This window comes from Lycium barbarum, chromosome 9 (assembly GCF_019175385.1).
Source record: "Lycium barbarum isolate Lr01 chromosome 9, ASM1917538v2, whole genome shotgun sequence".
Classification (NCBI taxonomy): domain Eukaryota; kingdom Viridiplantae; phylum Streptophyta; class Magnoliopsida; order Solanales; family Solanaceae; genus Lycium; species Lycium barbarum.
This window is the reverse complement of record NC_083345.1, coordinates 125,775,166-125,791,692: the sequence shown is the minus strand read 5'-3', so window position 1 is coordinate 125,791,692 and position 16,527 is coordinate 125,775,166. Positions and strand designations below refer to the sequence as shown.

At 31.5% G+C, this 16,527-nt stretch overlaps 1 protein-coding gene and 1 long non-coding RNA gene across 3 annotated transcripts; one reads left to right on the top strand and one right to left on the bottom strand.

The window, feature by feature from the left end:
- Positions 1-867: 867 nt before the first annotated feature.
- LOC132609947 (uncharacterized) lies at positions 868-13,018 on the bottom strand. 2 transcript variants are annotated; one of them, XR_009570971.1, is made up of 4 exons: positions 12,639-13,018; positions 12,325-12,384; positions 7,002-7,128; positions 868-1,847 (listed from the first exon to the last, which is right to left on the bottom strand). It is a non-coding gene; the product is annotated as an uncharacterized LOC132609947 (long non-coding RNA). The 2 variants fall into 2 exon arrangements; XR_009570972.1 differs by having other exon boundaries at positions 12,690-13,018.
- On the top strand, positions 13,006-15,921 carry LOC132609946 (UDP-glycosyltransferase 86A2-like). Its single transcript, XM_060324170.1, has 2 exons — positions 13,006-13,718; positions 14,877-15,921. The coding sequence occupies exons 1-2, from the start codon at positions 13,196-13,198 to the stop codon at positions 15,764-15,766; spliced, it is 1,413 nt and encodes a 470-aa protein (XP_060180153.1). The 5' UTR covers positions 13,006-13,195; the 3' UTR covers positions 15,767-15,921.
- Positions 15,922-16,527: the final 606 nt, after the last annotated feature.

Genomic DNA, 16,527 nt, shown 5'->3' with positions numbered 1-16,527 from the left:
GGCTCTTTTAATAATTAGTTGTAGTAACGTAAAATATCAACAAAGTGACTTGTTCATCCGCAATTACAATAATAAGCTTCTTTATCTTCCAATTCACGTGTATGACACTTTTGTAAGCCTCTGAAACAATTATACACCAAACAAGTTGCAGACAATTTGTACCAGTTTCTAATTCTTGCTAAGTCCTTTTTTTCTATTTCCACATGCTGAAACAAATGTGTCCCATTGTATGATGAGTCGGAGAGAAGGAAATGAAATGTATACACGGTTTACATCCTATCAGGACCGTTAACCGTCCTGTCAAGTTCGATCTAATAAATAATGGTCTTTTGTCCATCTATTTGCCACCTCATATATAAAATCCTTGGCTTATTTTCCGTTGCACTTTGGCCTCCTTCTGTTAGTTAAAGTATTTTAATTTGAAAAATAAAATTTTTCGAATATGGGAGTTAATTGGTCATTTATATATTTTCACTAGGGGTGTCAAAATTAATTGGTCATGATATATATATATATATATGTAATCATAATGAAGATTTTTTTTTTATCACGTACCTAATTAAATTACGAAAGACAAACAAAGAAATTAGACTACAATAAGAATTGAGCGGGTTGAATTATGACCCGTTGTTAGTCCATTTCAATACAAGTAACTTTTTGATTGGCATTAAAAGGTCCCCCAGAGGATGGAATGAGGAACTATTGTGGGCTGAAAAGTATGCAAAGAGCAGAAGACACACGGCTAAAATATCTATTTTATATGAAGAGAAAGGAATGCAAGGATTTTTCAGAACAAAAAACAGACCACAACAATGCTGATAGAGCAAATGATTCAAGAAATCCATATCAAAGCAGGGAAAGTTGCAAAGCTTGGAGGATGGCTGGAGAATCATAATTTCTATCCTTAGATGCCTTATGCTTTTTCTTGGTTTCTGTTAGCTTAAATTGGCACCTGTGCTCTTGATGTTAGGTTTTTGTTTGTTTGATACCTGGCTGGAGGCTTTGTGGGGATTGTAGATCCAACAAATACTCTATGTTTCGTTGTTTTGTAATGTTCCATTTTGGTAATGAAATGAAAGTTAGTTACCAAAAAACACTTTTGGACGAATTATTTAGCTCGATTCATTTTGACCCGCTCAAGTTCAACCCTACCTGCTCATTTGACGCCCTTATTTCCACTAACACCTATCATTCACAAAGTTACTTTGTAACAAACGTCAAACAGTGATACTCTGCCCACACAAAGTTAAAATTACGAGTTCACCTTTTGTGTTATTATTGAGAAGGCTTAATAAAGCATGAGAGGTGCAAGAAGCCTCTTTTCTATAGGGCTTCATTTATATATGAAAAAAATGGTCTAGTATGCCCCTATATGGTAATTACTAGATGGTGATGCCCGTGCTTCGCACGGGCACGACACGAGCTAATGACAAACATCATACTATTTAGTATTACAACATTTCTTTGAAAGATGTATAGAAAATTACTTAGTATGATCTTAAGTTTTTGTCCGTTGCAATCCTTACATGTTGTCTTATCTTCAAAGACATATCCTCCAAGTTTTAATATCACATAACTAAAAAGGCATCACACTCTTTTAGAACAGATCAAAGAAACTTCCTCAGGTTCTTTACAAAGAGTATAAATTAAATTATCTAATACAACACGTTTTGACAGTTTCAAGATCGTTTGGTAATTCAAGGGGCCTATAAGCAACTCTTCGTTGATGCCAAAGACGGTTATGCTGCTACTACTGTCGCAGACAGTCCCGCTCGTTCGAATAATAGAGCATGAAGCTCATAACCTTCTCAGGTTGTCTGACACTATCACCAAAGCAAAGATAATACCTGCAAAATGTTGCTGCTTGTTTAATTTTAGAATGTAATTGCCACAAAAAGGGAATTTCTGAAATGAATCGAAATTAAAGGGAATTTCTGAAATGAATCGAAATTAATGGTGATCACTGCTTAAAGAGAATTATCAACAAAAAACCACCCATCATTCCAAACACAAACTATTAGCCAAAATTATGGTATGTTTGAAAACACATGCAGAAAGAAGTCTCCATAAATGTAGGCATATTCATTGATGAATCTAAAGGAAATTTCTTCCTTGCAAACAACATTTTGACAAATAACATAGTCAATATAGGAGAAATTTATAAGCAGACAATCATGGTTCACTTTCAACAATTTTTCACTTGCCTCGTCTTAATCCCAATACAATGCTCTGTTACAAGTAATAGAAGCACTTGCACTTCCACAATCTATTTAAAAAAGGAAAAAAAAAAACTGATTGAGGCTTATAATCTGCAAGTGTCGAAAGTACTGTTCTCTTTAGATGCACCAGAAAAAGTGATTTTGTATAAGATCAGGCAAAGCTTGCTCCACTACACTTAACTAAACGTGGCAACCGGTTTGGCCTTACCGGTTTTAACCGGTAACCGGACCGGTTAAACCGGAACCGGTAGAACCGGTTAACCGGTTCCGGTTAACCGTGTAATGGTATACCGGTCCGGTTCCAATATTTTAGAAACCGGAACCGGTAAAACCGGAACCGGACCGGTTTAACCAGTAAAAATAAAAATAAAAAAAAAACGAAAGAGCCGTTGGGCCTTAATGGACCGTTGGAAACGGTCCATTTGCAAAAATGGCCGTTGCCAAACGGTCGATTTTTTAATTTTTGGCCCCCAATTTTTTTTTTTAACACTTTAACCCATCCCCACCCCTATATAAACCCTTCTTCATTTTCATTTTGATTCACATCAATTCACTCTTCTTCATCTTTCTCTCAAATCTCAATCTCTCAATTATAGTTACTTTGCAATAATTAGCCACAAAGTCTTATTATAGTTTCAACTTTCAATTATTAATTTTGCAATTATAATATTGTTGGTGGAGTTGGTGATTTTGCAACAATCCGAAGTAGCTTTGGTGGATTTGCAATTCTAGCTGCCTTCACTTTGTTGGAAATTAATCCGGCAATTTGGTACCTTCGTTCCAACTCTATCTTTATTTTTCGCAATTTAATTCTAGCAATTTAATTTGTTGTAATTTATTTTCTTGTGATTTATTTGATTGTGATTTAAATTACTTCTATTTAATAATGTCAAAGAGATTAAGACGTGGTGCTGGTAGTAGTAGTCATACTGTTAGGGGTGCGCTTAATGAGGAAACATTTGTGGAAGAAACACCTAATTTAGGTATTGATGTTGGTGGAAATAATCCACTTTTAGGTCATGAGGCAATGCAACAACATTTTATCGACACTTTTAATGAAGACTTAGATGATGATGATGATGAAACACAACCCCCCGAAAATCCCATAGGAGATACATGTCCTGCACAATCACATACACAAGACAAACCGCCTAGAACTCGTAAGCCAACAGCTAAAGTTTGGAAATTTATGACTAAGAATAGGGAAAACCAAACAGCTACGTGTACCCTATGTGGACAAGTATTTAGTTTTAAGCAAGGAACTGGTAAGGATGGTGGAACGGGTACACTAAATGGTCATATGAGAACCAAACATATGGATATTTGGGGAGAACAAACGGGTTCAAATGTGTGTGTGTGTGGGTGGGGGGGGGGGGGGGGGGATTTAAATGACGATAGACCCACGAACCGGTAGAAATTTTAAGTATGACAAGAAAAAAGAACGCGTAGAAATAGCTAAAATGGTAGCTTATGATTGTTTACCATTTTCCTTTCCCTCGGGTTTGGGGTTTGTTACTTACATTCAACGTTGTTATAACCCGTTATTTGAGGGTATTCCTAGAAGTACTTGTAGAGCCGATGTTATAGATTTGTTTAAAAAATATAGATTTTATTTGCGCCATGTATTTAATTCTTTAAATTGTAATGTTTGTCTTACCGCTGATTTGGGTCTTAGTATTAACCATTTAGATTTTTTTGCTATTACATGTCATTGGGTTGATGACAACTGAGTTATGCAAAAACGAATTATAGCTTTTTTATATGACGAAGGAAAAGATCGTCACGATGGAAAATTTTTAGCCGATTCAATGTCTACTATAATGAGATTTTTTAACATTTATAGAAAAACACTTTGTATTGCTTTACATAATGCTTCTAATAATACAAAGGCAATTGGTCTTTTAAAAAGAGAAATAAACCCTCCTCTAAGAAATATTTTTCATGTAAGATGTAGTTGTCACATTTTAAATTTAATTGTTAAAGATGGTCTTGTGTATTTTGATGATTCTGTTCAAAAAGTTAGAAATGCTGTTGCATTTCTTTTTTGTAATGCTAATAGGGGAAGAATTATAGATTTTAAGAATGCATGTGTTGAAAATAACCTTAGACCTAGGAAAATTCAAGTAGAAATTGAGACTAGGTGGAACTACACTTACATTATGCTACAACAAGCATATGAGTATAGGATTCTCATACAACAAGTTCACAACAAATATAATACTGATAGTGAGGATTGGTTAACTTTTAGGCATTGGGAAGATGTTAAAGAATGTATTGAACTCTTAGAAAATTTTTATAATGCAACTCTTGCTTTTTCTAGACAATTTTATCCCACGGTAACCGGAATTTTAGCCTACTTAGCGGAAATAGCTAGAGTTTTACAAGAGTATAAATATAAACCCGATTATCAAGTGGCTATTTTTGAAATGATAATCAAATTTAAGAAGTATTTTTTTCCCATCCCAACTTTATTTATATTGGGTTCCCTTTTAAATCCTTGTTTAAAAGTGTCTTATACTAAAAAATTGGTTAGTCAAATTTATACATTTTTAGAAATTGAAGAGGGAGTTCAACCATCTTTAGCTGAAGCCGATCTCGCTATTGATGATGAGTTTAGAAAAGTTTTTACTCATTATTCTAGTTTGGAAGAACGTGCTACACCCGTTGCTCCACGCCCTACTGATTCTCAGAGTAGCAAAAAGGGCTTGTCGGGTTTAAAAGTTTTACATTCACAGCCAACTTCTTCTTCTACTGCAAATTTTGATGAATATAACTTTTATTTGATGCAGCCAAATGTGGATATCAAGGAACTGGATGAGTTAGACGTCTTAGCATGGTGGAAGAAGTACAAGGCAAGCTATCCGGTACTTTCAAGAATGACTCGAGATATCCTTACGGTTCAAGTATCAACCGTGGCTTCGGAGAGCGTATTTAGCCAAGGAAGACAGCAAATTGGAGACCATAGACATTCATTATCCGGCTTTAGCTTGCAAGTACTAGTGTGCATTCGAGATTGGATTAGATCGGAGCGACGCAACCAAAACTCAGAAGCGGAGCAAGGCGAAGAGGAAGAAATTGAAGATTTGATAGCTAGTGGACCGGACCAAATGGAAGACTTTGAAGATATTTCCATGAACGAATATGATGTGGGGGAAATTAACGAAATGGTTCAAAATTGGTGATTTTATTATTCTACTATTTTTGTATAACTCATGTATTATTTGCAAGTTAAAAAAAAATACAACTTGCAAATAAATGTTATCCAAGAATGAATAAAATATATGGCTCATTGAGCTTTCTTCTATTTACTTATGTTCATATTTTTACTTTTATTAAATTATGAATATACCTAAAATATACTAAGAATATACTTATAAGTATATTAAGTTATATAGTATACTTAAACATATATAAGTATATATAGTATATATAGAAAAAATAGTATATATAGTATATAAGTATATATAGTATATATAGTATATAAGTAAGTCTATATAGTATATAGTACATATATATAGTATATATATTAAGTTATACACATATATAAGTATATATAGTATATATAGTATATAAATATATATAGTATATATAGTAGATATGTATATATACTTAATATATATACGATATGTATATATATACGATATGTATATATATAGTAGATATGTATATATAGTATATATATTAAGTATATATAGTATATATAGTATATATATTAAGTATATATAGTATATATAGTAGATATGTATATATAGTATATATATTAAGTATATATAGTATATATAGTAGATATGTATATATATTAAGTTATACCTATATATAAGTATATATAGTATATAGTACATATATATACATATATATAAGTATATATAGTATATAGTACATATATATAAGTATGTATAGTATATAGTACATATATATAAGTATGTATAGTATATATATTAAGTTATACATATATTTAGTATATATATTAAGTTATACATATATATAAGTATATGTAAGTTATACATATATATGTATACGAAAAGCACTATTCTGTATTGCTGACTTGCTGTTAGGCTGTTAGTCAGTAAATTTTTTAAACTTTAATTATAAAGTTGTATAACATATGTAAATATACCTACAATATACAAATAAATACTATACTATATATATATAATACAAAAAACAAAAACAAAAATATTTTAAGCAATCCAAACCGGACCGGTTCCGGTTTGGAGTTTAAAACCGGTAAACCGGAACCGGTTAGGCGGTTCCGGTTTTGGAACCGGAACCGGCCGGTTCCCTAACCGGTTCCGGTTGGAACCGGTTAACAGGCATACACTTAACACACACAGACAAACTCAAATTGTTAACCTAACCTAATCTAGTACTCTAGAAAGATGACGATATCTACAAAGAGACCCATTATTCTCATATTTGTTACAACCTGGTAAATGAACTTGCGTGCTTTTTCAGCGGATTTTAGATTGTGAATTTAGCTTTACAATATTTTAGGTTACAAAGGCTAAACGTCCAGTACTTGTTCGAAGCTTGATGAATATAAATTTAGCAGCAGCCTAACCTAATCCAGCCATCTAATTGTACATGTTATTAGTCACAACAATTTCTAATGTGGTTATAGTAGCATTTCAAATTTAGAATTAACATCGTAAATATTCAGATGCAGGGGAAAAAGCGTAAGGTCTATTAAATAAAAGCATGAACCAAGAAAATGTACAGTATACATTATTTTTTAGCCAACTGCTATAAGCAGAGTAATAATACACATAAGACAAAACATACCCAAAATTTCTTCAAAGTTAAGTGAGTCAAGGCCATCTTCAGGTATATAACCCTTGAACTAGCTAAATCATCTATTAGCCGAGTATTGTTTCGTGAATTCCTTCAGCCACACATTTGGTCAAGGTATCTGCAAAAATTTCAAGAGGAAGTCACTAAGAATTGCTTGTCAGGGTAATATACAGATATTTCAAATAATTGAAATAACAAAGTGATAAAAGAATGCAGGAAAAATATGTGCAATGTATACATATAGATATACTATATAAGTATAAAAGTGTAAATAGCATTTTCCTTTGTCCATGTACGGAAAATGGATAAGGTTAGAGGCACTATCCTCCAAAGCTTCCTCGATATTTCCAAGAGAGATATCAAATGATGAAGGAGGAAGTAAAGCAAAACTCAGTATTGAGTATGAATGAAACTAAATCGTAATCTATATATATAAAATAGGAAAGGTATAAGTAATGTGGTTAAAACAAGTGACAAGCTAATAATATTCCACTTGAAAATTTCAACACAAAGTTGATGAGAATCGTAATAAATTTTTTGAATTTAAATGAAAAATAATTTTTTTGAATAAATGGCTAAAATTTTGTGTTTGAATAGAAAGAAAAACAAATCAGTTTTCAACGAGGAGTGCTTCTCTATTCAAATTCAAAAATTCAGATGTTATCTGTTTTTCTTTTTGCCTTATCTTTTGGCAAATCAAATCACCATTTAATAATAAATAATATTATTGATTTCATAATATCAATAATAATAATAATAATAATAATAATAATTCAAAAGAATAATAATAACAATAATAATCATGACGCTATAATAATAATAATAATAATAATAATAATAATAATAATAAGTCACTTGGAAAATTTAGGGAAAATGCTTATTAAATTATTAAATTATGTAACAACATTAAATTTTTAATTAAAGGATATTTAAAAAAAAATTGAATTGAAAGATAAATTAGAATCCATGTCAATTATAACTGAACTTGAGATATCTTAAATTTTTACTAGCCATCCGTCTACACCAATATTTTTCTAATATAATATTTTATCATGGATAGGGACTTGAAATAATATAAAATTTATGTCGTCACTGAACAAATTTTAAAACTCCTACACGATTAAAGTGGTGTGGTAGTGAATTAAGTACTAGCGTATTTCAAGCAAATGAGGAAAAAGAACAAAAAAAAAAAAAAAATAATAATAAAAAAAAAAACTAAACAACTTTTGGCTTCTGAAAAAAGATGTTTATTAAATGAATATTAAAAAGTAATTTCCATAAACTTAATTAATTTAAGGAATTTATATAGTTGTAATCCTTGATGTAGGATAAGGATAAATGGTATCTTGAAATCCTATCTTTATCTTTTCCAATGAATACTCATTAAAGCATTATTTTTCCAAAAATGTATCATATTCCTAATAGCTTATTAACTGGTATTATTTATGAATTTGAATTTAAATGAAATTTGAATTGGAATGAGATTTCAACTTCTTAACCTCTTATATATACCCATCAAGTACTACATAAATCAAATTAGGTTTTCTTCTTAAAGTTACTCCTCCTACCATTATGACTTCTTTCATCAGCTGTTTTTTCTCCTCTTTTCTTTTTAATAGAAGAATATGTCATTATATTCGTAGATTGCTTTTAAAAAAAAGCTCTGTTTGCTTTAAGTTATTTTTTGCTTATGGTTGTGTTTTATAGTGCGATTAATGCAGTATTTTATGGTCTAATTTGCATTGTTTCTCCATCATTTTGTTGCAGAGACTACTTGCCTGTTCTGAACTTCTCATCAATATCTTTGCATAATTCATATGGTAAGTTCTCTTCTTTCTAATTTTTTTCATTTCAATGAAGACCATATTGCAATGTGTACTAACAATCATAAATTTATACTTCTACAGAACTCTATACAATTCAAGTAAAATATACATATTTTTTGCTTTTGCTTCCAATTCTGTGCGGATGTTTTGGATAAGACATTAGAATGATCAAAGAGATTTCAAGAATATAAAAACTTTAATCTTAATATCAGACTATTTTGGGGGGTGGGGTGTGCGGGGTGGGGGGGGGGGTTGAAGCACTAATTAATGATAGAAGATACAATTTAATTATAATTTTCGAGGAAACTGCTTTGATGTTGAGAGGTTTTCAACTTTCTCGATGTGATAGGCATATTATTATTGAAACATAATCTGAACAACCACTAAAGATAAACGAACTGAATGTTATCTATTTTGATATGCGATATCCTTCATTTTTTCATACGGTGAAAAAGGCTACAGACGGATTAATTCCCTTTTTAATGGGGATGTTGAATAAATTGGAGAATGTCGTAACATGCAAGAATATTTGCTTATAACATTTAAGAAAGGATGGAGTTTCAATTATTGTATCTTCCAAGACATTATTTCAGTAACTTTTAATTGATCCGATCTAATCTTTGAATTTGATTATATTAGGATTTATTAAAAGTAGTTAAGAGCTGATATCAATAAAGTGTTAGCAGATGTAGTTTTCCGTTAATTTTATTGAATTTTATCTAATACTTTTTTTGGTTATTTTTTGCTAATTTCATTGAATAAATATACTTATAATTTTTTTTTATTGAATTTGTTTGTCTTATCCTTACGTTTATTTAGATTTATTTATATATGTAAGTGAAAAATCAAGTTGTTATGGAACCACTAAAACGGAATAATAGAATTAAGAAATCATTTATCACTACTTTATTAAAAACATTTATGCTTTGGCCATGCATTTTTCTTTTCTACGTTAGTGCTTTTTATGTAATTATTTAATGAATATATTTTGATTCAATGTTTTGAATATATGCATGCCCAAGTTTTCTTTATAACTTTTCGGTAACAAGTTAGGGGCGGAGCTACAGTCATGTAAGGGTGTTCACGTAAACACCCTTCGCCGGAAAATTATATGGTGTATATAGGTCAAATTCTACTAAATATGGCTACATATAGAAAATTGCACACCCTTGATGCAAACACGACCTTTAGTCCAGCGGTGAAGGGTGTGCAGAGATGCTTTGTGTCTCATCTCACGAGATCGAACCTGCTACATCGTGAGCATTTTTTATTGGTGTTTTGCTTGTTTAAAATTAATTGACGAGTGAAATAGAAAGGTCCCCTAATTCTCAATGATTATCTATCTCCCTATTCTCTCTTTCATCCTTTTGTATTTTTCTCTCCTTAGTCAAATTGACTGTCTCTCATTTTCTTATCCACCTTAATTTTGCTTTATTTACTTTTTCGTTCAACCTTTATCATATATATATATATATATATATATATATATATATATATATATATATATATATATATATATATATGTCATTATAGAAGTATTAATCGTTTGTCTTTGTTTGGAGCTTAATCCTTTTTAGAAGTTTTCAGTAACTTTAAGTCCTCTTCTATATAAATTTGTGTGTAATATATTTGAGTTTTTTTTCAAATTTATGTACCTTTGATTTCTCTTCTCTAAATATATTAAATATTGTGGCCGGCTCAATTAAAAGCTTAAATGGTTAAAACTAACCTAGTAGCTTTATTTAATTAAATCTTCAACATCTTCGCTGTCCTCTTTGATTACTCTTTTGTTAACTTCTATACGTTATTTTGATTTGTACATATTATTTTTTATGGATTTTGACTAGTCGATTTTCTTTAGTTGACTTTTTATATTAGTTATGATTTATAACTATTACATGTTTTCTTTATGATTTAGTTCAACAATATATAGTTTTATTTAAAAAAAATTGTGCACCCGTTCACCAGGATTTTTTTTCCTACACGCACGATTTACTTCTTTGAAGTTTGCACACCTTTGCCGAAAAATCTGGCTCCGCCACTGTAACAGGTAAGTTAGGTGATTAACTAGTGTATATGAGACTATTGTCATAGGAAATAAAAAAAGAGAAAAGATGAGAGTTGTCTAACCAATTAGAAATGCCAAAAATAGAATGAAAGAAGAAAGTGAAATGACAAATCAAAAGTCGTTGTAAATTATACGACCTTGAATATTGTGGAGGGCTGGAGGCTTGAAAGAGAGAGGTGATTATCACAACTTGACGAGTAAGGACATAAAAACAAATGACAAGTTATTAAAATGTCAGTTGACAAGTTAATACAATAATAAAGAGATCTAATAAATTTCAATAATATATGTGTGTGTGTTGGGCAAAAAGGATATTTAGCCAAGTGGCTTGGTACAAAGTCATAATTGATGAGTTTTTAAAAAAGAAACGTGTGAACTACTAATTGAGTTTTTAAGTTAGTGACGTTCTGTAATAAATAAATTAGCAGAATCAAAAAATTTAATTTTATTAATAAGTTTATAAATATATTTTAATGTAGGTAATACAAAAAAAATTAATAGAATTAGAGGTACATTTTAAAATAAATTCCTAAAAGATTATTTTTGATATTTTAAATGAATTTTAAATTATAATTTTAAAAATAATTCATTAACGATTATCAAATTTCATTATAGAAAATAGAGTATAAGAGAGAACTGAAACGTCTTCTTAGGTAATGGAGAAGTGAAACTTAAATATACAATATGAATGATTGAACGTATTTATAAGTATGTCACAACTACAACTTGAGGGGTAAGGACATAAAATCAAATGACAAGTTAATAAAATGCCAGTTGACAAGTATACACGACATGTGCATACATACATATTTAATGAATGTAATGTTAAAATAACAATCATAAGATATAGTGTTTGATTTTTCAACTAATCATAAAAGGATTACTTAATTTATAATGTTAATGAACTTAAATAAGAATCTATAATAAGACATAAAAATATTTAAATTATAGGTATAATTATTGAGTCAAAAAAATAAATATTATATATAATATAAAAAGGTATGACCTAGATGGGGACCAAGAAGCATTAATTTGGCTGATATTAATATAGATTTTCCTCAAAGAAATAAATACGGATTGGAACGGCTAAACAATTGAAAATAATATTTGTGAAAAAAAATAATATAAAGATTAGATTTCAAAGCTTCTTCTTTTTTTTTTCACTAACTTAAAACCCTGTTAAAAATTACTTTAACAATCTTTAATTTACTTTTCACCTATAAAAGGAATATTAGAAATTGACTTATAAAGAGAAAATATATTTTTCCAGCATAAATGTCAATTTAAAAATTGAAGCGACTAAATTTTATGTGGTATTATAGATAAGATATGATTAGCACTACAGTTACTACGACCGCGCATCGCGCGGGTAATAAAACTAGTGTTAAAAAATAAAGTGTGCCAATTGATAGAAATATACCTAATAGTGCAGATATTTCTTTGATTACACACTCTTTTTCTTGGCAAGCTGTAAGCTAAGCTGTGATAATCGAGGAATGAACACATATGCCAAAAAATAAGACAAAACAGAGAAAACGTTAGAATTTTACTGAGAAATACATGAAATTTCAAATGCGTTAAACGCCAAAAACCAAGAATGAAGACAACAAAATTAATGAAAAAAATAGAATAAGAAAAGAGAGAAATAGCATTGAGGAATCAATGTGTACGGTAACCAGTCTGGATGCATGCATATTCAACCAAATCAATCAATAAAAAGAGAAAAGCACTAACAATTTCAAAGGAGCATATCAATCAGCAAACTCACATAGAAACAGAACTAACCGGCTATTAATGAGCACAGATCCAACTGATGGAGAGTAATCCATAGAATAACTCATCACTGAGGAAGTAGGAGAAAGAAAGGGATAGGTGAAATTAAGAGCCAAAAAATGAATAACCTAAAGCAGAGATGATAAACATCACAGAAAAGAGATAAGAGAAACAAAGTGGAGGGTTAAGATAAAAGTGAACTCACTATGTACGAAAAATGCCCAGTTAGCCCACACGTAAGCAGCTAAATCAAATCTCAGTTTTTTTCATAGACACATACATATAAGTATTGGCTAAAGTCAAAATTGCTGCAAGACAAAGTTGAAATGATTACTAAAGCACCCATGTCTATCCGGGCTTTTTAACCCACGCTTCTATTATAGTTTAAAAATTGAAACTAAGCTACTTTCCCCCCTTATATATAGTAGTAGCACATTTCCATAAGGCTTCCCACAAAACTTACACTCTCGTAAATAACTCTTCAGCATTTGAAATATGATCCAAACTATATTTTACTAATGGATTCATCAAGCCCAAAGCCTCATGCAATCTTAGTATGTTACCCCCTACAAGGGCACGTAATTCCCACAATCCATCTAGCTATCAAGCTTGCCCGAAAGGGATTTACTATAACTTTCATAAACACCCAATCAACACACACACAAATCACTCGAAAGAGCGGAGATGGAGAGGAAGACATATTCTCTAGTGTTCGAGGTCAAGACCTAGATATACGTTATATCACCGTCTCGGATGGGCTTCCGGTAAATTTTGACAGGTCATTGAACCATGACCAATTCATGGCTTGTTTGTTACATGTGTTTTCAGCTCATGTTGAAGAAGCTTTACTGAAAATTGTTCAGTCAAAAGTAGATCCTCCAGTAAGCTGCTTGATTGCTGATTCCTTTTTTGTGTTTCCTGGAAAATTGGCTAAGAAATATGGACTTCGTTACATAGCTTTTTGGACAGAGACAGCTTTGGTTTTTACCCTGTATTATCATCTTCATCTCTTGAAGTTACATGGCCACTTTGATTGTATTGGTAAGCCTCCCTCAGCTCCACATAATATCTCTAACATTTGTGATTTGTCTGATATTTGTTTAATTTCTATTTATCTTTCAATCCATAAAAACGCTCACCGTTATCTTTCATCTCAAATATGTGCCCCTTCCATTACCGGATTTTACATTGAAAAAACCGGTCTGATTTTGCCGATATATATGTTCTATATTTGGACATTTTCAAATGTCCAAGGGTATATTTAATTTGAGTTTTGTTCAATTATTCAGAAGCATTCTTCAATTTTTTTTTTTTTTTTTTTGAGAGTGTATATATAAACCAATTTGATAGTTTAAGTTAATTTTGGATATTTTGTTTTTATACATAACTCTAACGTGACAAATGTCGGAGTCAAGTTGGACAACTACTAGTGGGTGAGGGCATATTTTGTTGAAAAATTGATGTGATATCTTAAAAAGAAATTTTTATCTAAATTCATTCCCTTAATACCATTCAAATGAGTCTTACTATTCAAGTTGACCAGATTCTTAAATCAGCCATTATGTGATTTAATGTGATATAATTCATTGCCAATTATCTTTATTCATATACATTACGTTGAATAGCCTTTAAGGCATTTAACATTTCTTTAAGTACTGGACGTTTCTTCCTTTGTGAACGTTGTCTTCCTCATTTGGTTGCATATATAATTTCTTTGGCTTCACTATTGGAGGGGCAGAAAAGAATAAAACATTCTTCTTCTTCTCATTTTGTCTTGCTGGGTTTTATAATGTTAAAGAAATCTTTGTTAGATTCTGGCTTCTAGTTTTGTACTAGAAGAGCTTGTTAAATCCTGAGAGATACATCTAGGGTGAAATATTCTTAAGGACAGTGTTTTAATTGACATGCCTCAAGCTGTGTGATTGTTCAAGAATTCCCTACAATGTTCGTGATCGAGTATTTTCCGTAAGATTTTCAACATACTTGAGACAAAATATAACAATAAAAGCTTTCATGGTCGAAAGGTTAACAGAAGCCAAATGAAAGACAAGTAAACAACGTTAGGGATAAACTTTAAACCTTTTGGTACGTAGTCAATATAATGTCATATAAATTGGGATGGATAAATTTATTTAGTTTTGTACTACACGTCCATTGAACCATTTTCACAGTTATTTCTTTTTTGTTAATTGAGATCAGGCATGCGTGAGGACCCAATTGACTACATACCGGGAGTCAAATCCATCAAACCCAAGGACCTGATGTCATATGTCCAAGAAACAGACACAACCTCAGTCTGTCATCATATTATTTTTAGTGCATTTCAGGATGTTAGAAATGCTGATTTCATCTTATGTAACACTGTCCAAGAGCTCGAACCCGAGACCATATCAGCTCTACAAATTGAAAAGCCATTTTTTGCAATAGGCCCAATCTTCCCGCCTGAGTTCGCCACGAGTGGTGTGGCCACTAGCATGTGTTCCGAGTATGAGTGCACCCAGTGGCTCGACATGCAACAACAAGCAAATGTCTTGTATGTGTCATTCGGTAGTTATGCCCATATCACCAAAAATGACCTTATAGAGATAGCTTACGGGTTGGCATTGAGCAAAGTTAGTTTTGTTTGGGTACTTCGACCTGATATTGTGAGTTCTGATGACCCAAACCCGTTACCAGAAGATTTCAAAGGTGAGATTAGTGGTCGTGGTTTGATTGTACCTTGGTGCTGTCAGAAACAAGTTTTGACTCACTCAGCAATTGGAGGGTTCTTAACTCATTGTGGCTGGAACTCAGTTCTGGAAGCAATTTGGTGTGGAGTTCCGTTGCTTTGTTTCCCTTTGCTGACAGATCAGTTCACAAATAGAAAGTTAGTCGTCGATGATTGGAAGATTGGACTTAATTTGTGCGATAAAAATCCAGTCTCCAAGTTTGAAATTTCAGAGAAAATCCAACACTTGATGTTTGGAGAAGCAAGTGACGGCTACAGAAATGAAATGCAGAAGGCGAAGGAGACATTGGCGAATGCATCAAGAGGTGAAGGGTCCTCTGACAAAAACTTGGACAGCTTCATAAGTAGTGTATGTAAATAAGAAATTTGAATTTCTAGAATTACAATTACTAGGTGTTTGACTGGTATTATTCGTGCGATATTTAGATACTAATTATGTAATTGTTGGTTTTAATTTTGAGTGGTTCAGATTTTAATTATGTACCTATTGTAGGGAAGACACTACCCTTTCATGAACACGTGTTATTCGTTCTTACAGAATACATTTAATAATTTGCCTATCGTTAGAAAGACATTATCCTAATGACTTCGGGAACAACTTGCATTCAAACACTAGATGGTTTACGAGGCTCTCTAATTCACATCATGTCACCAAGTATTGCATTTTGTTACATTGTTTATCAATGCAAGAGCTACTTGTTCAGTCTCTATGAGTATTGACCCCTTTGTAGAAATTCTACACTAGAGATCTAGAGTTTTAGGTTCTTCATCATTTCACTCTCTTTTCTTTCTATTCTCTCTAAGTTCCTACAAAAAGCAGTCAAGAGATAAATTTTAGAAAGTGTGAACGAAGAAGCAGAACAAATGTAATCCCTTTTAGCCTTTGTGAAAATGTGCAAGAAAAATTAATGGGGTTGACGAAATGAAAGAAAGAGAAAGGTAACAAATATCAAGTCTTTTTCTTTCAAACCATTCCCCTAAATATCCATTTTGTCCTCTTAACGTGTTGCCCTCCCCAGTTCCCTTTCTGGAATATTTAATTAACTCTTTACAGAAATACTAGCTTTTCAATGTTAACACCATTTCTATCAAACCTTCACCATTTCACGTAACATTGGCTTT

Excerpts from the sequence above, each read along its gene's own strand:
- LOC132609946 (XM_060324170.1), top strand. The coding sequence starts at position 13,196 with ATGGATTCATCAAGCCCAAAGCCTCATGCAATCTTAGTATGTTACCCC. Across the intron at positions 13,719-14,876 it reads TGGCCACTTTGATTGTATTG|GCATGCGTGAGGACCCAATT; the intron begins GTAAGCCTCCCT and ends AATTGAGATCAG.